Source organism: Mobula birostris, chromosome 2 (assembly GCF_030028105.1).
Source record: "Mobula birostris isolate sMobBir1 chromosome 2, sMobBir1.hap1, whole genome shotgun sequence".
Taxonomy (NCBI): domain Eukaryota; kingdom Metazoa; phylum Chordata; class Chondrichthyes; order Myliobatiformes; family Myliobatidae; genus Mobula; species Mobula birostris.
The window spans coordinates 90833896-90856138 of record NC_092371.1 but is presented as its reverse complement, the minus strand read 5'-3'; the positions used below and the strand labels follow the sequence as shown (position 1 = coordinate 90856138).

General features: G+C 43.0%; 1 protein-coding gene across 1 annotated transcript in view; it reads right to left on the bottom strand.

Annotated features, from left to right (window-relative positions):
• The window catches only part of LOC140188526 (myosin-1-like), a 123005-nt gene that overhangs the window by 8336 nt on the left and 92426 nt on the right, over window positions 1-22243 (bottom strand). Inside the window, exons 31-37 of the mRNA XM_072244892.1 lie at window positions 21596-21792; window positions 18422-18771; window positions 13367-13491; window positions 12412-12527; window positions 3030-3222; window positions 2669-2872; window positions 963-1088 (exon numbers count right to left, since the gene is read on the bottom strand). Of these exons, the coding sequence (XP_072100993.1) occupies window positions 963-1088; window positions 2669-2872; window positions 3030-3222; window positions 12412-12527; window positions 13367-13491; window positions 18422-18771; window positions 21596-21792 (1311 nt within the window). The remainder of the gene's footprint in view (window positions 1-962; window positions 1089-2668; window positions 2873-3029; window positions 3223-12411; window positions 12528-13366; window positions 13492-18421; window positions 18772-21595; window positions 21793-22243) is intronic.

The following is a 22243-nucleotide window of genomic DNA, read 5'->3' as shown; positions in this document are numbered from 1 at the left end:
ATCCTCATCTTCAAATCCTGGAGTCTACCACTGCCCGTAAATTCAACTGGACCAGCTACCAACATCATGCAATGTATTCCTGTAAATTCCAACTGCCATAGGCAACCTAGGATAAGGTGATCGAGGAATCAGAGCTAGTATTTATAGTTTTCATGCCACCCCTCATCTCTTTCTGCTGGGACTTTGGCAGCACCTTCTTTTTTGGTAAAGATCACTACAATTGAGTGCACCTGCTTCTGTGCAGATTGCTGACTTTATGCCAAACTGGTGTTACCTCTCACACACAACCTGTATTCTACTATGTGCTCACAGTATTTGAATCCTTTTAGGTAATTGCCATATGCTTCTTATCCTCCCTCTGCCCATTTTAATTTCCCTTTAACATCTCTGGTCCATTTATTATACTCAGCCTGCTTCTCACTGCCATGCAATAAGCACCATATTTTCTTATATTTTCCAACTCATTGGTCGTCCAAGGGCCTCTGGCTTTTTGAGTAGACGATCACTGATGTAAGTAGGTATAAGAACATATTTATTCCACCATTCATGGCTGACTTTACTGGTGTTCACATTCCAAACAGATTGCCATATCTACTAAATCACTCGGTTCCAAAAGTTTTGCATCTCAGTTTTGAATATTCTCGATGACGGAGCATCAAGCACTGCCTAGGGCAGAGAAGTTTAGAGCCCAGAACATTAAAAAAGTTCTCCTTCCTGTCAGGGCAGATCAACCAACTCCTTTATCTTGAGACCATGGTCCTTCTCTGGGCCCTTCAGTTTAAGAAAGCCATCTTTCAGTTCAGCTTGTCAAACGTTTGAGTATATCTCAGTGAATTCAGCTCCTGATATATTAATCTCCAATGAGTGATGGGCAGAGGATATCATTGTTATTACTATTCAAACATTCTAACATTATGGTACTGATCACTAAACAGCCTGAGCCACTGAGCCCCACTACTTACATCGGTTATTGCCTTCTTAGCTTTATCTTCTGCATTCCGGCATTCTTGTACTGCTTCTTCCACCTCAGTGCTCAGGTAGTTAATGTCATTCTCCAGCTTCTTCTTCTGATTTATCAGACTCGTGTTCTGCATACACACACACACAAAGGGAAAACTTGTTACCTATTCACTCTCTTGCAGCCCATTTACCATCCTCACCTTTTAAATGCATGACTGCTCAAGACCACAAGACAGGAGCAGAATGGGGCCATTCGGCCCATCAAGTTTGGTCTGCCATTTCATAAGACTATAATATATAGGGCAAGAATTAGGCCATTTTGTCCATTTCACCATGGCTGATCCATTTCTCTTCAGCCCCAATCTCTAGCCTTCCCCCCGTATCCCTTCATGCCCTGACCAATCAACAATCTATCAACCTCTGCCTTAAATATACATAAAGGTTGGTCTCCAAAGCTGCCTGTGGCAATGAATTCCACAGATTCACCACACTCTGGCTAAAGAAATTTTTCCTCATCTCCATTCTAAAAGAACTCCCCTCTATTCTGAGGCTGTGTCCCCTGGTCTTAGACTCTCCCACCATAGGAAACACCCTCTCCACATCCACTCTATCAAGACCTTTCACCATTTAATAGGTTTCAATGAGGTTACCCCTCATTCTTCTGAATTCCAGTGAATACAGGCCCAGAGCCATCAGACGCTTTTCATATGACAAACCATTCAATTTTGGAATCATTTTCCTGAACCTTCTTTGAACTTTCTCCAGTCTTATCATATCCTTTCTAAGTTAAGGGGCCTAAAACTGCTCACCATGCTCCAAGTGAGGCCTCACCAGTGCTTCATAAAATCTCAACATTACATCTTTGTTTTTATATTCTAGTCCTCTTGAAATGAATGGTAACACTGCACTTGCCTTCCTCACCACAAACTCAACCCGGAAATTAACCTTTAGGGAATAGACCATAAGACTATAAAATATAGGAGCAGAATTAGGCTATTTGGCCCATTGAATCTGCTCTGCTATTTCATCATGGCTGATTTAATTTTCTTCTCAGCTCCAATCTTCTGCCTTCTCCCTGTATCCCTTCATGCCCTGTCCAATCAAGCACCTAGCAACCTCTGCTTTAAATATACTCAATAACTTGGTCTCCAAAGCTGTCCGTGGCAAAGAATTTCACAGACTTACCACCCTCTGGCTAAAGAAATTCCTCTTCATCTTGGTTCTAAATGGACATCTTTCAATTCTGAGGCTGTACCCTCTGGTTCTAGACTCATCCACTATAGGAACATCCTCTCCACATCTACTCCATCTCAGCTTAGGTTTTAATGTGATGTCCTGTTATTTTTCAAAGCTCCAGCAGTACAGGCCCTGAGCCATCAAACACTCCTCAAAAGTTAACCCTTTCATTCATGGAATCATTCTCGTGAACCACCTCTGGACCCTCTCCAATGCCAGCACATCCTGATGTAAGGCACCCAAAACTGCATGTGCTGCTCCGAGTGCTCTATAAAGCCTCAGCATTAAGCCATGCTTTTAAATTCTAGTCCTCTTGAAAGGAACGCTAATATTGAATTTGCTTTCCTTACCACTGGCTCATTCTGCAAATTATGGAATCCTGCACTAGACCTCTTAAGTCCCTTTGCATCCCTGATTTCTGAATTTGCTCCCTGCTTAGGAACAGTCTATGCTTTATTCCATCATAATGTACCTGTGAATGCAGCAGGTTCACGCGCTCCGTTGCCTCCAGTAACTCCTGCTCTGCTAGTTTCCTACTTCTGTCGGACTGTTCAAGAGCTGAACGTAGTTCCCCAACCTCTGACACCAGCAGGTTACTGTGACGTTCAGCGGCTGCAATTTGTTCTTTATAATCATCGTTCTGTCGAATTGTTTCATCCAGTTCCAGTTGCACATCCTGTAGGAATCATATATTTCATTTCACTTCCACTGATGACAGCTGTGCATCAAGCGTCTTCATTAACTGAACCCACTGGCAATAAATGAAACTTCCTCCTGACTGATGGCTAGCAAAACCTTCCCACCTTACGCTTTCTCCGTTGCCTTTATCTTACCTTGATCTGAGACTGAACACTTCGCAGCATTTTCAGGGATTCAGCTGCCTGCCTGTTGGCATGGCTCAGCTGGATTTCCATCTCATTCAGATCTCCTTCCATTTTCTTCTTCAGCCTAATTGCTTCATTTCTGGCCTTGGCCTCAGAATCTAAAGCTGACTGCATCGATTCCATGGCTCGCTGATGGTTACGTCTGAAATAAACATCACAGGTTCAAAATACACCCTAGTTATGTCATCCTTCACTTGTATTCCAAGAGGAAGGCAGAGCCTGTGTGTATGCACAAGCAGAAATTCCTGACAAATGGGATCAACATTGGAAACTTGGTGGAGACACAGAACAAAATTACCACTGTTCTTTATGAACCAACCACCCTCACATCTCGGTTACAAGTATTTCTACTCACCTTCACACTCTGAAACTGGGCCTCAGAATCAGATTTAATATCACCGGTATATGTCATGAAATGTGTTAACCTTCCTTGAAGAATCTAGTGATTTTTGAAAGATCATTACTAATGCCTCCACAATCTCTTGAGCCCCCTCTTTCAGAATCCTGGGTGTACACCATCTGGTCCAGGTGACTCATCTACCTTCAGATCTTTCAGTTTCCCAAGAACCTCCCTTCATGTAATTGTAACTTCACACACTTCATGCCCCCTGATACCTGGAGCTTTCACCATACCACTAGTGTCTTTCACAGTGAAGATTGATGTAAAATACTTATTCAGTCTGTTTGCCATTTCATTGTCCGCCATTGCTACCTCTCCAGCATTGTTCTCCAGTGGTCCAATATCCACTCTCGCCTCTCTTTTACATTTTGTGTATCTGAAGAAACTTTTGATATCCTCTTTAATATTATTGGCTAACTTACTTTCATATTCCATCTTTACCTTCTTAATTACTTTTTTAGTTTTAGAATGTCTTATGAGGAAAGGTTGAATGAGCTAGGACTTTTCTCTTTGGACTGAAAGAGGGTGAGATGTGATTTATAGAGATGTACAAGATGATAAGATGCATAGATTGAGTGGACAGCCAGAGACTTTCTCCTGGAGTAGAAATTGCTAATGTGAGAGGGCATAATTTAAAGTGATTGGAGGAAAATATAGAGTGAATGTCCAAAGTAGGTTTTTTACACTGAGTGATGGGTTCGTGGAACGTGCTGCCAGGGCAATGTGTAGGTAAAGTCATTATTGACATTCAAGAAACTCTTAGACCCTTTCTTCTGTTCAATTGATCGTTTCTTCCCAGACGTAGTCTGGTATTCAGCATGCAAACGATGTAGTGGGGCTGATGTTGGCAACTGAGTGGAACAAAGTCAGCAAAATGGTGAATGTGTCTAGGGGAAGAGACTGATACAGCTTTGCATGTCCTGGAGAATTTTTGCAGGATTTTGTGGATACTGTACAGTTGATGCTCGTTAGAGACAGTCCAGGTCTCAAAGCCACAGAGGAAGACAGGCATCACTGCTATGTTTAAAACTGAGAGCTTTGTGATGGGTCGACAGTCCTGAACTCCAAATACCCTGCCCTGTTGAATGGTTAATCGCAAAGACGCAGGAGACTGCAGGCGCTGTAACTTGGGGCACAAAAACTAACCGCTGGAGGAAATGAGTTGAACTGGTAGCAAAGCAATAGGTGATACTGCAGGTCCGGGCCATGTATCAGGACTGATAGTGTGGAAGAGAGAAAGCCAGTAGAAAGATGTGAGGGAATGGGGAGGTAATGTTGGCAGGTGATAGATGGATGAAACCAGATGGGAAGGGCCATGATCAGTAGGTGATGCCAAGTACAGAAAGGGAGAGGTGTTTTGGGAAAGGAAAGAGTACAAAGTGACAGATTAAGTTGGTGAGGTAGGAAGGTGGAGGTGGAGACTGCAGGGTGGTAAACCAATATATGGAAAGTTGCAGATGGAGAAATTTGGTAAATGAGGAAGGTGATTACAGAGAGCAGATAAGGGACTGTTAATGGGCAATGGAACAGTTTGGGGGAAGTGTTAGGAGACCCAGTAGCTACAGTATGGGGATGACAGGGAGATGGAACCCATGAATGCTACCTTTTTTTGTCAATATTATCATGTATTGCATTGTACTGCAATGTTAACATCGGGTGCAAAGGGACTTGGGGGTCCTTGTGCAGGATTCCCTAAAGGTTAATCTCCAGGTTGAGTCTGTGGTGAGGAAAGGAAATGCAATGTTAGCATTCAATTCAAAAGGAATAGAATATAAAAGCAAGAATGTAATATTGAACCTTTATAAAGTACTGTTGAGGCCCCACAGCGTATTCTGAGCAAGTTTGGGCCCTTTATCTTAGAAAGAATGTGCTAAAACTGGAAAGGGTTCAAAGGAGTTCACAAAAATGATTCCAGGATTCAATAGCTTGTCATATGAAGAGCCTTTGATGGCTCTGGGCCTGAATTTGCTGGAATTCAGAAGAATGAGGGAGGACCTCATTGAAACTGATAGTATGGTGAAAGGTCTTGATAGAGTGGATGTGGAGAGGATGTTAACTATGGTGGGAGAGTCTAACACCAGACGACACATCCTCAAAATAGAGGGGCGTCCTTTTAGAGTGGAGATGAGGAGGAATTTCTTTGGCCAGAGAGTGGTGAGTCTGTGGAATTCTTTGTCACAGCCAGATGTGGTGGCTAAGTCTTTATGTATACTTAAGGCAGAGGTTGATAGATTCTTGATTGGTCAGGGCATGAAGAGATACAGAGACAAGGCAGGAGATTGAGGCTGAGAGGAAAATTGGATCACCCATGACGAAATGGCAGAGCAGACTTGATGGGCCAAATGGCCTAATTCTGCTCCGATATCTTATGGTCTTCATACATTAGGAAGGAGAATTTGGGGTGGTTGAGGGTGGGGCAGTTTTGAGAACATCAAGGTGATGCAGAAGTAGAAGAGCAACTCAAAATGTTTACCTGTAGAAGGGTCTAAGATCCCACACTGGCATTCTTAGATCACTCACAACCCACAAAACTAAGACCAGAAGATACAGGAGCAGGATTCGGCCATTTTGACTATCGAGTCTGCTCTGCTATTTCATCATGACTGATCCAATTTTCCTTCTGCCTTCTCCTTGTACATAAAGACACATAAAGACTTGGCCTCTACAGCTGCCTGTGACAAAGAATTCCACAGATTCACTGCTCTCTGGTTAAAGAAATTCCTCCTCATCTACATTTGAAAAGGATGCCCCTCTATTCTGAGGCTGTGTCCTCCGGTCTTCGACTCTCCCACCAGAGGAAACATCCTCTCCACATCCACTCTATCAAAGCCTTTCACCATTTGATAGGTTTCAATGAGGTCACCTTTCATTCTTCTGAATTCCAATGAATACAGGCCAGAGCCGTCAAACACTCTTCATATGACAAACCGTTCAATCTTGGAATCATTTTTGTGAACCTACTTTGAACCCTCTCCAGTTTTAGCACATTCTTCCTAAGATAAGAGACCCAAAACCGCTCACAATACTCCACGTTGCCTCACCATTGCTTTATAAAGTCTCAACATAACATCCTTGCTGTTATATTCTTGAATGCTAACATTGGGAAACACTCTGGCTCCATCGACAGCATAAATCTAGGGAAGACAGTCTCTGGCCCCGCCAAACGTGGGAGATGAAGCGCAAGCCCCCCCAAGACCCCCTGTTTGTATGGATGCTGCGTGATTCATTACCCTGTTACAAATAAGTACCACGAAATAACAGGCAGTACACCGCATACAATTAAATGGTTTAGCTTTATAATTCTTAATTTGACAAAATGGTTACTAAACAAAAAGCAAAAACAGAAAAGGGCTCACTTTACTGAAACAGCTTAAGTTGGAGCTCACGGCTTCCCCTTTGCTGATCCTCCTTCAATCTCCCCGGGCTTCGTCGAATCATGGCCCCCCTCTAGGTCGGCTCTGCGACCTCTTCTCTCCAGCGTCTTCTCTCTTCTCGTCTCACAAAAGCCCCAAGCCCAGCCTTATTGTCCCTCACCAGAGAAGCCTCCCCTAAATCCGGCCATCCTAATTGGATGCACACAATTCTCCTATCTCTTATCTTCAACAGTAACCCAAGCAAGCGGCTTGCACAGCACAGAACAGCATTACAGAGAAAAAGTATGAACTATATGAACCAGGGCATTATAATTGCATTTACCTTCCTCACCACAGACTTGACCTGCAAATTAACCTTTAGAGAATCCTGCACAAGGACTCCCAATACCCTTTGCACCTAGGTTTTTTGTATCTTCTCTCCAGTTAGAAAATAGTCAACCCTTTCACTACTTCTACCAAAGTGCATGACCATACACTTCCTGACACTATATTCCATCTGCCATTCCTTTGCCCATTCTCCTAATCTCTCTAAGTCCTTCTGTAGCCTCTCTACTTCCTCAAAACCACCTGCCCTTCCACCTATCTTCATATAGTCTGCAGCTTTGCAACAAAGCCATCAATTCATTCATCTAAATCATTGCTATATAATGTAAAAAGAAAAAACATAACGTAAAGAGGGGCCAAAGTAGAATCGTTCACGTCGTGGCCCTGTTTCAGCCAATTCTACCACCACCACGTGCAACAAGTAGTGTATTCAACATTTTTGTGCCATTGATTTGATCATGCCTGAAGACAGAGGTTGTCGATGTCAGGAACACGGGTCTTTTTCAAGACTGGCATTGACTGTTATATCTGCAGCTAAACAAAACATCCTCGCTACATTATGCAACGAGTTACAGTGTGATGTCCTCTGCCTGCAGGAGACACACAGAGGAAGCGAAAACAACTGCCCAAAAATACCAGGAATGTTCCTGGTTATTGAAAGACCTCATCAACAATATGGAAGTGCTATATTTGTTAGAGCTGGTTCAGTCATAGAAGCCACTTCTAAAACAGAGGAGGACAACATTGAAATTCTAACTGTAGAGCTGAGCAAAGTAGTAGCGACCTCAGTGGACAAGCCACTGGGCACATTTTTCAGCTTCTCTAACCCTGTTTCCAACCTGCACAGTTAACCATAGATCATCATTGGAGACTTTAATAGCCACAGTACCCAATGGGGGTACAAGGAGTCTAACAACGATGGAGAAACAGTCGAAGAATGGATGGACGCTAACCAGCTTAGTCTCATCCATGATCCTAAATTGCCAGCCTCCTTCCACAGTGCCCACTGGAAGTGCAATTATAACCCAGATCTTGCCATTGTCAGCAACGACATCGCTGGCCTCTGCAAGAAGCTTGTCACAGGCCCAATACCACAGACACAGCACCGTCCTATTGGTATTCAGATAAACGCAGCAGTGTTACCAACCGTCGCACCATTCGAAAGGGGCGCTTCAACTACAAGAAGGCTGATTGGGATGGGTTCACAAGAGCACTTGACCATAAGGTTAAATGTATTAAACCACTACCTGAGCACTACAACCTGTTTGCAAAAGCTGTCCAGAAAACAGGCAAAAGGAAGATCCCCCGAGGTTGCAGAGCCCACTACATCTCTGGTCTCACCAAAGAGAATGCTGAACTACACAGGGAGCATGTCTCAATGTTTGAATTTGACCCCTTCTCAGAGGAAACAATATCTACCGGTGAGAGCGTGATGTTAAGTATCTCTCAAGAGTGTCGAAACACATGGAACACCTTGACAGAGACAACAGATCTTACAAAAAACAGCAAGAAGGTATAGATTCTCATATGCAAACTTGGAAGCGACCCCAAGAAAGCTGCCCAACATCCCACTGTGTCTGCTGACCAAGTTGCACACCAGTTGCTCCTAAATGGAAAAGCCAACAATATACAACCAAGTGCATAACTAGATAGGAAGAAGTACAGCGATGCCCCTGAGTTCACCATGGAAGAGCTGAAATTGGTATACCTAGTCTAAAACACGGGAAAGCAATTGGTCTTGACAACACAGCATCGGAGCAGATAAAGCATTTTGGACAGTAAGCAAAGAAATGGCTCCTACAATTTTTCAACCACTGTCTGGCAACACACAAGCTACCTAATATTTGGCAGAAGTCACATGTAATAGCACTATTAAAGCCCGGAAAAGATCCCTCAGATCCTAAGAGTTTTCGACCCAATTCACTGCTTTGCCACACCAATAAGCTGTTTGAACGCCTGATACACAATAGGATAGCACCAACTGTAGATGAGAAGATCGTTCCAGAGCAAGCAAGTTTCCGCCCAGCAAATCAACAACAAGCCAACTGCCCAACCTCACAAACACAAAATAATCTGCAGATGCTGGGGTCAAAGCAACACTCACAACACGCTGGAGGAACTACCCTAACCCTAACCCTCAACCTCACACAATATATCGAAGGTGGTTTTGAGCAAGCGATGGTAACAGGTTATGACACAGTGAGACATAGACGTCTCCTCTGCAAGATCCTAGAGATGACAAAAGATATTCACTTAACAGAGCTGTTAGAAAGTGTGCTTCATAATTGCTGGTTCTATGTTGATCTAGGTGGGAAGCGCAGCGGGTGGCATATTCAGAAGAATGGTTTTCCTCAGGGAAGTGTGCTTTCACCACAGCTGTACAACATCTCTACGAATGACCAGCCTATAGACGATGTCACACGCCGTGTTATATATGCTGATGACATATGCATCACTGCCCGAAGCGCTGATTTTAACACCGTGGAGAAAACGCTTTCTGAGGCCTTGGAGGGACTAACATCCTACTATGAAGAAAACCATCTCCGAGCAAACCCATCAAAGACCCAAGGTTGTGCATTCCACCTCTGGAACCGTGAAGCCAAACGGCAGCTTAAAGTAACCTGGTGTGAAGCAACACTGAGGCATTGCGAGCACCCTATCTACTTAGGAGTCACCTGTGACAGATGCCTCACTTTCAAGAACCACATCAATAAGAGAAAGGCAAAAGTGAGCGCACTTAACAACATCCTGAATAAGCTCACTGACACAAAATGGGGAGCAAGCTTGAAAACATTGAGAACCAGTGCACTTGCTCTTTGCTAATCCACTGCCGAATATGCCTGCCCTACATGGAAAAGATCTACTCATGCTGAGAAGATGGATGCCGTTCTGAATGCAAGCTGCCAACTTATCACAGGTTGTTTAAAATCAACAGCCTATAAATCCTGGCGGGTATCGCTCCCCTGATATAAGAAGAATGGTAGCCAGCAAGAAAGAACGACTCTGTCAAACATCAGATGAGAGGCACCCTCTACATGGTCCTACACCTACACCAAGCCTGCCTAAAGTCAAGGAAGAGCTTCATGAACAGTGTTGTTCCATTACAATCAACCCCATCTGAAGCCCACATCGCCTTGTGGAAAGACCAGCTCGCCAGTCTCAAACAACCCCCAACGATGGAGATTCCACTGGATGAAAGCCTTCCCCAGGAGCTAGTTGCAACTGGGCAACCTGGAAGTGCCGTAACAGACTTGGGACTGGCATAGATCGTTCAAAGGCGTCACTAAGTAAATGGGGATATGCAACCAGCTCGACAACTTGTGAATGTGGAACTGAGCCACAAACTATGCAACATCTCCTGCAATGCCCATCGCTAGAGGAAACCTGTACTGTTGCAGATCTTGCCGAATTCAACAAGGTGCAAAAGTGTGTCCAGTTCTGGCTGGGCCATGTATAGACTGTCTGTGGACACGATAAGAAGAAGATAACGTAAAGAAAAAATGCCATCTGAAAATCCAAGTAAATAATTTCACTGTCTTCATCTACTCTGCTTGTTACTTCCTCAAAGAACTCTAACAGATTTGTCAGGCAAGATTTCCCTTCACAGAAACCATGCTGACTTTGACTTATTTTATCATTAGTCTCCAAGTACCCCAAAATCATCCTTAATAATAGACTCCAACACTTTCCCAACCACTGAGGTTAGGCTAACTGGCCTATAATTTCCTTTCTTTTACCTTCCTCCCTTCTTAAACAGTGGAGTGCCATTTGCAATCTTCCAGTCCTCCAGGACCATGCCAGACTCAAGTGATTCTTGAAAGATCATGAACAATGCATCCGTTATCTCTTCAGCAACTTCTCTCAGGACTCTGGGAGACTCAGGTGACTTAGCCATATTAAGACCTTTCAGTTTTTCTTGCTTTGTAATAGCAATGGCACTCATTCCTGCTCCCTGACACTCATGGACCTCTAGCACACTGCTAGTGTCTTCCACAGTGAAGACTAATGCAAAGTATCCATAAAGTTCTTCTGCCATTTCTTTGTTCCCCATTACGACCTCACCAGCATTATTTTCCAGTGGTTCAATATCACCTCTCACCTCCCTTTCACTCTTTATATAACAGAAAAGACTTTCATTATCCTGCCTTACATTATTGACTAGTCTGACTTCATATTTCATTGTTTCCCTTCTTATAGCCTTTTTTAGTTGCCTTTTGTTGGATTTTAGAAACTTCAAATCATCCAATTTCCTTTTGCTACCTTATATGTCCTTCCTTGGCTTTTATGCAGTCCTTAACTTCCCTTGTCAGCCATGGTGCCTACACCTGCCATTCGAGGACTACTTCTTCTGTGGGACATGTCTAACCTGTGCCTTGTGAATTATTCCCAGAAACTTCTGCTACCTCTGCTCTGCCATCATCCCCACCAGTATCGTCCTCCAATCCACCTGGGCAAGCGGCTCTCTCCTGCCTCTGTAGTTCCTTTTATTCCATTGTGAGACTGATACATGTGTCTTATGCTTCTCCCTCTCAAATTGCAGTATGAATTCAATCACATTACGATCACTGTCTCCTAAGGGTTCCTTTATGTTAAGCTCCCTAATAAGATCTGGGTTGTTACACAACACCCAATCTAAGATGGCCTTTCCCGAAGAAGGCTGAAGCACAAGCTGCTCTAAAAAGCCATCTCGTAGGCATTCAACAAATTCCCTCTCTTGTAATCTGACATCAACCTGATTTCCCCAATCCACTTGCATTTTGATGTCCCCCCCCCCATTACAAATGTGTCGTTACCCTTACTACATGGCTTTTCCAGCTCCCTTGGAAATCTCAACCCCACATCCTGGCCACTATTTGGATGCCTATATATGACTTCCATAATGGTTTTTTTACCATTGCAGTTTCATAACTCCTCCCTCAAAGATGCAACATTCTCTGACCCTCTGTCACCTCTATCTAAAGATGTAATCTATCTCTTACCAATGTCAAAGGTTACAGGGAGATGGAAGGAGAATGGGGTTGCAAGATCATAAATAGAATGGCGGAGCAGACTCGATGGGCTGAAAGGAGCAGAATCAGACCAATGCCTAGGAAGCAGTTGTGTAAAGCATGAAGGGTAATGAGTGGTACACCGTGAAGGAACTCATGTCCAGTAAAATTCCAGATTTTGGGAGCTTAACTGATTTGCTTTAACACACCAATTAATAACATGGCAATGAAAACATCCTGCTCACCGTAGATTTTCAAGTTCTTCATCCTTTTCTGACAGTTTTCGCTCAATTTCAGCTTTGGTCTGTGACAATTCAAGTTGGATCCTCAGAGTTTTACTTTCCTCATGTTCAAGGGCACCCTTGAAGCAAATAAAAACAGATATTCATGATTCATATTTACTGGTGGCTCCATAAGTTCCCATTCTCCTGGCATGTTTCAGTGTGGCACCAGGCCAGACCCAAAAAATGCAGTCACGATGTGGTGTCACTTTGATTACATATTTAAAAATGGTTTATTGAGTTTTTAATAAGTGACTGAATGCATATTAAATTTTGACCCATTAAAGCATTTCTTGCCAGTTGAAGTTTGTGCTGTTTGGAATTTGGATTTGAAATTCCCCTAAACTTGCACACATTTCGGGAGAGGCCCACACATTTCACTGTGATAAATTCACACCACAGCAGCAAATGCCCATGTGTCCTCTCTCAACCACCATTCCTTCATCACTGCCAGCTCTCAGTCCTGCAGTTTCCAATCCGTGAGATACCTTTACTAGAATCGCAGTAGCAATTCTCAAAGGTAGCTCACCACCTTGTCAGAGGCAGCTCTGAATAAGCAATAAATGCCTTGCTCAATGATGCCAACATCCTGAAAACAGAAAAGTCTGTTATCCTCAGTCTCCAGAAGAGCACTGCTTTAGGGAGGATCTTTCAAATTGTCTTCAGGCAATGTTGTACAGTATATGCTCAACTCTATCTAGTTTCTTACAACTGGCCATGCATTTATCCTGTACAGGGGTTCCCAACCTTTTTAATGCCATGGACCAACACCATTAAGCAAAGGCTCTGTGGACCCCAGTGTGGGAACCCCTGCTCTGTTCATTGCTCCTGGTATTGCCATGACAGGGAGCAAGAGTGAGACAAGATTGTCTCCAATCTTTGCCATCTACCTGCCCTTGCTTTGAGCTTTGCCACGTACCTCGGCCTCAGCCAGTGCTCCCTGGACCTCGCTTTTCTCCTGGTCCAGAGCCTTCTTCATCTTCTCCAGCTCGTGTATGGTCTTGCTGCCTTCACTTATCTGGTCTGTTAGATCTGCGATCTCATCTGTTATCACAAGAAGTAGAATCTGTTTTCCAGTAAACATCCATCTGAGCTCCAAGCGAGCAACGGTATCTTTGTAAGTTTGAGCCCTTCAACAATGTAATCAAAGCTGACAGGGGTGTGCTGCTCTGTTAGCTCTCAGGTAGAATATTAACAGGTTTGCATTTTTGTAAGACTTCTCAAAATTCTAAATAAACATTAGAAAAAATTGACAATGTTGAAATCTGGGAAACGTAACAGTCCATTTGCACTGTGATGGGGTCCTGAATTACCCCTATGAACTGTGCTTTTGAAAAGAGAGAGATAGAGTTATTTAACACTGACATCTTGTGTTTTAAGAGAGAGAGAGGTGAGGACTGCTCACAGCATGTTTACATTTCTACAAGGACGCTGTCTGCTTGGAAATTCTTACAGACAGAGAAGGGAGGAGCTGTTTGAGTGACAGTTAGTATTCGGCATGGTGAGATAAATAGAAGGTCGGATGATAAACGGACAGACACATGGTTTTGGACACTGAATGAGCTTTGTTGTGCCCACAGAAAAAGTGGGTTTTGGTGGATCGATCAGTGGCTCTCGCAGTGTGAAAAGGGAGTGACCGGTGGGGAGTTGTTTGTGTGTCCAACCCTCGCCTGGGTTGATAATTCCACCACAGAAGAACGGTCCACTTGTTCTGGTCACAGTCGGTGACTTTTAAAGGATTTCGGAGGACAACGGGAAGATCAACGGCGTCAGCTCACTTGAAGACTCAAATCTCTCCCTCTCTCTCTCCATCACTACTCAACTCAATACCACGAACTGAACCGAACTTTACTCATCATCGTAAGACTATCTATTTACCCCTAGACTTGAAGAAGCTGGGTTTTCATATATTTCCACACTTACTTATATATAATCATTGCTAACCTGATTGATATATCTGCATTTATATTATTGTATTGCGTAGTTACTAATAAATTCCATTAGTTAATAGCTATACTGGACTCCAAAGTGTTTGTCATCTCTGTTGGTTCTTCAATCCATCACGGGGTATATGATAGTACACAGCAAGTGTTCAGAATCAGAAGCAGATAATTTGTTTTAATACTGTCAGCTGAGGGATAAATTTTCCTGGATACTAGTGATAACTCCCTTATTCTTCTTCAAAATAGTACTTCTTGCATCCATCTGAGGACTACTTGGGCCTGAATTTAAAGTCTCTTGCCAATGACTGCTCTCCTGACACTGCAGCAGCCTGCTGGGTCTGCAATGAAGTGTAAACCTAGCTTCCTTTACCAGGACAGAAATGTGATGCTCCAGATTTTGTGACACTATTTTAGTGAGGAATTATTCCAAATTCTCACCTAAGTTTCCCTCTCAGCAACACCTTTAAACATCGATCATTGCTCTCTGTGTGATGTTGGTGCTTGCAAAACTGGGATTAGCGAAGAACGGTATCACGTTCGACATGAACAAGGTGAGCCATAACGGCCTATTTCTGTACTGTACAATTCTGTGATCTCTGAGACTATGTCATACATAAATTATAGGAATGAGCTTACACTGATCCCTCTCAAATATTGTGGCCTGTCATTCAGGCATTTAACAGCAGTAAATGTGAATTCAATTTATTTTAAAAAATTAGAAGCATTTCCCATTTTTCTTTTTAGATCATTACTTCTTTCACATTGTCACATTTTGTGTAATTCTCCCATTATAAATTTCTGTATATAACTCTCCCATTATAAATTTCTGTATATAACTCTCATATTATAAATTTCTGTATATAACTCTCCCATTATAAATTTCTGTATATAACCCTCCCATTATAAATTTCTGTATATAACTCTCATATTATAAATTTCTGTATATAACTCTCCCATTATAAATTTCTGCATACAGTTCTCCCATGATAAATTTCTGTATATACACTGCCTATAAAAAGTATTCACCCCTCCTTTGAAGTTTTCATGTTTTATTCTTTTAAAACATTAAATCTCGGTGGATTTAATTTGACTTTTTTGACACTGATCAACAGAAATAGACTCTTGTGTCAAAGTGAAAAAAGATCACTACAAAGTGATCTAAATTAATTACAAATATTCAGCTTGTTTGGGAAAGTGAAGCAGTGACAGACAGGAGCTACAGGAAGGTAGTCACCCCGAGACAGATAAATGGGTGAGTGTCAGGAGAGGGAAGGGAGAACGTCAGAGAGTGGAGAGCACCCCTGTGGCTGTCCCCCTCAACAATAAGTAATCCATTTTGAGTACTGTTGGTGGGGGGAATGATCTACCTGGGAAAGCAACAGTGACTGTGCCTCTGGCACTGAGTCCGGCTCTGTGGCTCAGAAGGGTAAGGAAATGAAGAGGATGGCAGCAGTGATAGGGGACTCAATAATCAGGGGGACAGACAGACGATTCTGTAGATGCAAAAAGAAAACACGGGTGGTATTTGCCTCCCAGATTTCAGGGTCCGAGATGTTTCTGGATGTGGCCACAATACCCTGAAAAGGAAGGGTGAGCAGCTAGAAGTCATGGTACATATTGGTACCAATGACATTGGAAGAAAAAGGGATGAGGTGCTGAATAAAGAACATGGGGAGTTAGGAAGGAAGCTGAGAAGCAGGTCTTCAGTAGTAGTAATTTAGGGATTGCTGCCTGTTCCACGCGACATTGCGGATAGGAAAAGAATGAGGTGGCAGGTAAATGTGTGGCTGAAGATTCGGAACAGGGGGCAGGGATTCAGATTTGTGGATAATTGGGACCTCTTCTGGGGCAGGTGGGACCTGTACAAAAGGGACAAGTTGCACTTGAATCCGAGGGTGACCAATATTCTTGCAGGGAGATTTATTAGAGCTGTTGGGAGTGGTTTAAACTAATGTGGCAGAGGGATGGGAGCAGGATGATAGAGCTGAGGATGACAAGCCAATGATTGGGTACAAATGCAGACAGAAAAGAGTTAAATTGTACCACAGAGGCAAAATTCAAAAGGGCAAAGAATTCAGGGCTGAAGGTGCTGTATTTAAATTCACATAGCATTCGAAATAAGGTGGATGATCTTGTTGTGCAATTAGAGATGGTCGGTATGACATTGTGGGCATCACAGAGTCATGGCTGAAAGAAGGCCATTGTTGGGAGCTTAACATCAAAGAATATATTTTGTATCGAAAGGACAGCCAGGAAGGCATAGGCAGTGCTTGGCCCTGTTGATAAGAGATTAGAATTACATCTTTAGAAAGAGATGACATAGGGTCAGAGAATGTTGAATCTTTGTGAGTGGAGTTAAGAGATTGCAAGGGTAAAAAACCATTATGGGAATCATATACTGTATAGGCCTCCAAATAGCAGCCAGGATGTGGGAATGAGATTGCAAAGGGAACTGGAAAAGGCATGTAATAAAGATAATGTCACAATTGTAATGAGGGACTTCAATGCGCAAGGGGATTGGAAAAATTGGGTTGGTGTCAGATTGCAAGGGAGGGAACTTGTTGAATGCTACGAGATGGCTTTTTAGAGCAGCTTGTGCTTCAGCCTACTTGGGGAGAGGCCATCTTAGATTGGATGTTGTGTAATAACCCAGATCTTATTAGGGAGCTTAATGTAAAGGAACCGTTAGGAGGCAGTGATCATAATATGATCAAATTCATACAGCAATTTGAGAGGGAGAAGCATGGCTCACATGTATCAATATCGCAATGGAATGAAGAGAATTACAGAGGTATGACAGAGGAGCTTGTCCAAGTGGATTGGAGGAGGATATAGGCAGGGATGATGGCAGAGCAGAGATAGCTGAAGTTTCTGGGATTAGTTCAGATATGTCCCACAGAGGAAGAAGTTCTCAAATGGCAGGGGTAGGCAACCTTGGCTAATAATGGAAATTAAGGACTGCATAAAAGCATACAAGGGCATACAAGTAGCAAAAGTGAGTGGGAAGTTGGATGATTGTGAAGCTTTTAAAATTAAAAAAGGCAATTAAAAAAGCTGTAATGGAAAAGATGAAATATGAGGGGAGACTAGCCAATAATAAAAAGTGGGATATCAATGACCATCAGACTGAACTCTATGTTTAGCATAAGCCAAACACCACACAGCACCAAGAACACACCATCCCTACCATGAAGCATCACTGCATCACTGCAGAAGGCCCTGGAAGGCTTGTGAAGGTGGAGGGTGAAATGAAATCCTGGAGGAAAACCCGAAGCAGTCTGCAAGAGTAACTTGGGAGAAGATTTGTTTCCAAGCATAAAGCCAAAGCTACACAGGAATGGTTTAAAAACAACAAAGTTAATATCCTGGAGTGGCCAAGTCAGAGTCCAGACCTCTATTCAACTGAGAATTTGTGACTGGACTTGATAAAGGCTGTTCACTAACATTCCCCATGCAATCTGACAGAGCTTGTGCAGTTTTGTATAGAAGAATAGGGAAAAATTGCAGTGTCCAGATGTGCAAAGCTGATAGAGACCTATCCACACAGACTCAAGGCTGTAATTGCTGCCAAAGGTGCATCTACTAACTACTGACTTAAAGGGGTGAATAATTATGTAATCAATTAATTTGTGTTTAATAATTGTAATAAATTTAGACCAATTTGAAGAAATTTGTTTTCACTGACACGAAACAGACTTTTCTGTTGATCAGTGTCAAAAAATCCTAATTAAATCCTCTGTGATTCAAATTTGTAAAAACAACAAAACATGAAAACTTCCAAGGGGGCAGTGAATACTTTTTATAGACACTGTAACTCTCCCATTGTAAATTTCTGTATATAACTCTCCCATTATAATATTCTCTGCATTCAAACTGGAAACCCTTACCTACACTTACAATCTCATTCTACTAGCTCAAACCAACTTCTTCCCCTCCTCATCCAAAATGCCAGAGATCTGGAAATACAGTAATATTATTCACCCAAGACACAGAAGCTGCATCCCAGATTAGAACCTGTAGTTTTAAGATACCTTGAAGGTTCTTGTTCTCCCTTTTGAGGGTCTCCAAATGATCCAGGGATTCCTCATAGGCATTCTTGAGTTTGAAGAGCTCAGTACTCAGACTACGAGACTCCTTTTGTGACATCTCTAGCTCCGCCTGTGCCTCCTCAAACTTCTGCTTCCAGTCAGCAATCATTTTATCAAAGTTGCGTTGCTTCTTGTCAAAAGCAATGGCTGCTGAATTTGCCCTCTCCAAATCAATTGTCAAGTCCTCCATTTCTGTCTGCAGACGATGCTTGGTCTTGTCTAGTGAGGAGCACTTGGCATTTGCTGCTTCCACTGCCTCCTCGGCTTCTTGTAGTCGGATGGCCAACTTCTTCCTGTGATCAGCAGGCAGAGGAAATCCCAGTTATACAGCATGGAAATAGGCCATTTGGCCTGACTCATCCACGCTGACTGTGGTGCCCATCTAACCCAATCCCATTTTTCTCATCTGACCCATATCCCTCTACTCTCTTCTTATCCATGTGTCAGTCCTAATGCTTTTTAAGTAGTGCCATTGTACCTGCCTTTATCGCTTCCTCCGGTACCTCACTCCATTTACCCACACCCCCCACCCACCCACACACTGGTCTGCATTTCCATCTAACTACAGTAAACCTTTGTTCTTTCTGATGTTTGACACACATCAAACACTATGGAACTGGACAACATCCTGGCTGCAGTACTGAAGGCCTGTGCCCCAGAATTAACTGTGCATTTGGCCAAAGCCTGAACTAATACTTATCCAGTGGAAAATTGTGCGGGCACGTCCCATTCAAAAAGGTCTGACAGGTTACTTCCCAATCAGTCTACTCTCCACTGACGAGGTGATAGAAAGTGTCATCCAGACTGCCATCAAGTAGCACTTAACTCTTTCGGCTCACCAATCCCCAATTTAGCTTTCATCAAGCCTGGCCAACTCTGAACCAAGTATTGTGGAGTATCGTGAGCAGTTTTGGGCCCCTTTTCTAAGAAAAGAAATGCTAGTATTGGAGAAGATTCAAAGGAGCTTCATGAGAATGATCCCATGAATGAAAGGGTTAACATACGAAGAGTGTTTGATGACTCTAGGTATGTACTCGCCGGAGTTTAGAAGAATGAGGGGGGATCTCATTGAAACTTATCGAATGTTGAAAGGCCCAGATTGAGTGGATGTGGAGAGGATGCTTCCTATAGTGGGGGCACCTAGGACAAAAGAGCAGATCCTCAGAATACAAGGACGTTCCTTTAGAACAGAGATGAGGAGGGATTGCTTTAGTCAGAGGGGGTTGAATCTGTGTTATTCATTGCTACAGATGACACTGGAGGCCAAGTCACTGGGTATACTTAGAGTGGAGTTTGCTTGGTTCTTGATTTGTCAAAGGTTATGGGGATAAGGCAAGAGAATGGGGTTGAACAGGACAGGATAATAAATGAGCCATGAGGAAGTGATGGAGCAGACTCGGTGGGGCAATTGACCCATTGCTGCATCTATGTCTCAAGGTCTCAAACAGCTGAATTCCGGAGCTGAGTTGAGAGCAACAGCCTTTGACATCAAAGCAACATTTAACTGAGTTTGGTATCAAGAAGCCCTAGTAAAACTGACAGAGGGAATACAATCCAATGACTAGAGTTACATGTTGCAAAATAAAGATGGGCATCATTGGCAAAGGTCAATCCTAGATTCATCCTATGATGAAAGACTGGATCGACTAGGCTTGTACTTGTTGGAATTTAGGAGATTGAGGGGGGATCTGATTGAAACGTATAAAATTCTAAAGGGATTGGACAGGCTAGATGCAGGAAGATTGTTCCCGAAGTTGGGGAAGTCCAGAACGAGGGGTCACAGTTTGAGGATAAAGGGGAAGCCTTTTAGGACCGAGATTAGGAAAAACTTCTTCACACAGAGAGTGGTGAATCTGTGGAATTCTCTGCCACAGGAAACAGTTGAGGCCAGTTCATTGGCTATATTTAAGAGGGAGTTAGATATGGCCCTTGTGGCTAAAGGGATCAGGGGGTATGGAGGGAAGGCTGGTGCAGGGTTCTGAGTTGGATGATCAGCCATGATCATACTGAATGGCGGTGCAGGCTCAAAGGGCTGAGTGGCCTACTCCTGCACCTATTTTCTATGTTTCTATGCAATGGTTTCCAGCTTCCTCTGGGGCCAGTGAGTTTGTGGTTTTGTTTTCAGCTCAAACATTATGGCTCTAACAGTAATGGAATAAAATCACATGAAAATCTATATTATGAAATGTAAAGTTGTCCTTAAGTATTTAATCTTACACCCTTAACCCATGACCTCTGGTTGTAGTCTCACTGAACCTCAGTGGAACAAGCTTGCTTGCATTTACCCTATCTATACCCCTCATAATTTTGTACATCTCTATCAAATCTCCCCTTGTTCTCCTAACTCTTCAGGGAATAAATTCCAAACTCACTCAACCTGTCCCTGTAACTTGGGCCCTTAAATCCTTCTCTTGAATATCACAATCAAACCTGCAACCTTCACTTCTGCTGGCATTCCATACTTTTACCACCCTCTGAGTGAAGAGGCATCCCTTTAGGCTCCCTTTAAGTACTTCACCTTTCATCCTTAACCTAAGACCTCTAGTTGCAGTCTCACCCAACCTGCTTTTATTTACCCTGTCTGTACCCTTCATAATTTTGTATACCCCTATCAAATCTCCCCTCATTCTCCTGCACTCTAGTGGAAAAGTCCTATCCTATAGAATCTCTGTCGATAATTCAGGACCTAAAGTCCCACTGACCCCCTTGTAAATTTTCTCTGGACTCTTTCAATCTTATTGATATCTTTCCTGTAGGTAGGTGATAAATCTTAAAATTAGGCCTCAATGCAACTTCAACATAACATCCCAACTCCTGTACTAAATACATTGAGTTATGAAAGCCAATGTGCTAAAAGTTCTCTTTATGACCCTAGCTACTTGTGACACATTTCAATTAATTATGGATCTGTATTCCCAGATCCGTTGGTTCTACCATACTCCTCAGCGCCCTATCGTCCACTGTGTTTGTGGTTAAGATTGAACTGGATCACTAAAACTATATGGTGGCAGCACTAACTGTACCTGCCTTCAGAGACATGAAGATCAGAGAAATTATTCAGTGGAAACAAAGTACATTGCCACCAGTTTCTGGAGGAAATGTAAAGCCTGTACGTACTTTGCTTCTTCCAGTTCCTCTGTTCTCTGGATCGCATCAGTTTCATATTTGTTTCTCCACTGAGCCACCTCGGTATTGGCCTTGGACAATGCTCGCTGGAGCTCAGCCTTAGCTTCCTGCTCCTCCTCGTACTGTTCTCTCAGCAGGTCACAGTCATGTCTGGAAGCGTGCAGGGCGTGAGCCAGGGCGTTCTTGCTCTTTAATGAAAGCACAAAAAAAATCTTGTGGGCCCTGCTGGCAATTACATTTATCCATTAGGTCATGACTGTCCTACATTGAAGCCAAGTGAGGGGACGGTCAACAGCAATTAGCCTTCTAGACAGCTTGGATCTAAAGACATTGCTCAATATTATACTGAATTGTACAGACTGGGTCCAGATACAATGCTATTGATGTTCAGCAGCTACATCAGCAGTGAACCACAAGGAGAGGAATAATTGACGGGAGCTCCTGATCCTACCACATCAGATTTCCCAGATGTTGCGAGGTTGTGAGCTTGGCTGGTGACAGAATGGGCCTCAGACACTAGAAACTGATCATTTCTAATTCCAGATGAAGCATTGTCAGTGATGACCAGATTTCCAGTTGGTCTCTGAACTTCAGTTCAAAATTACCAATTGTTCACCTGCTCAGCAGGATATTCAGCTT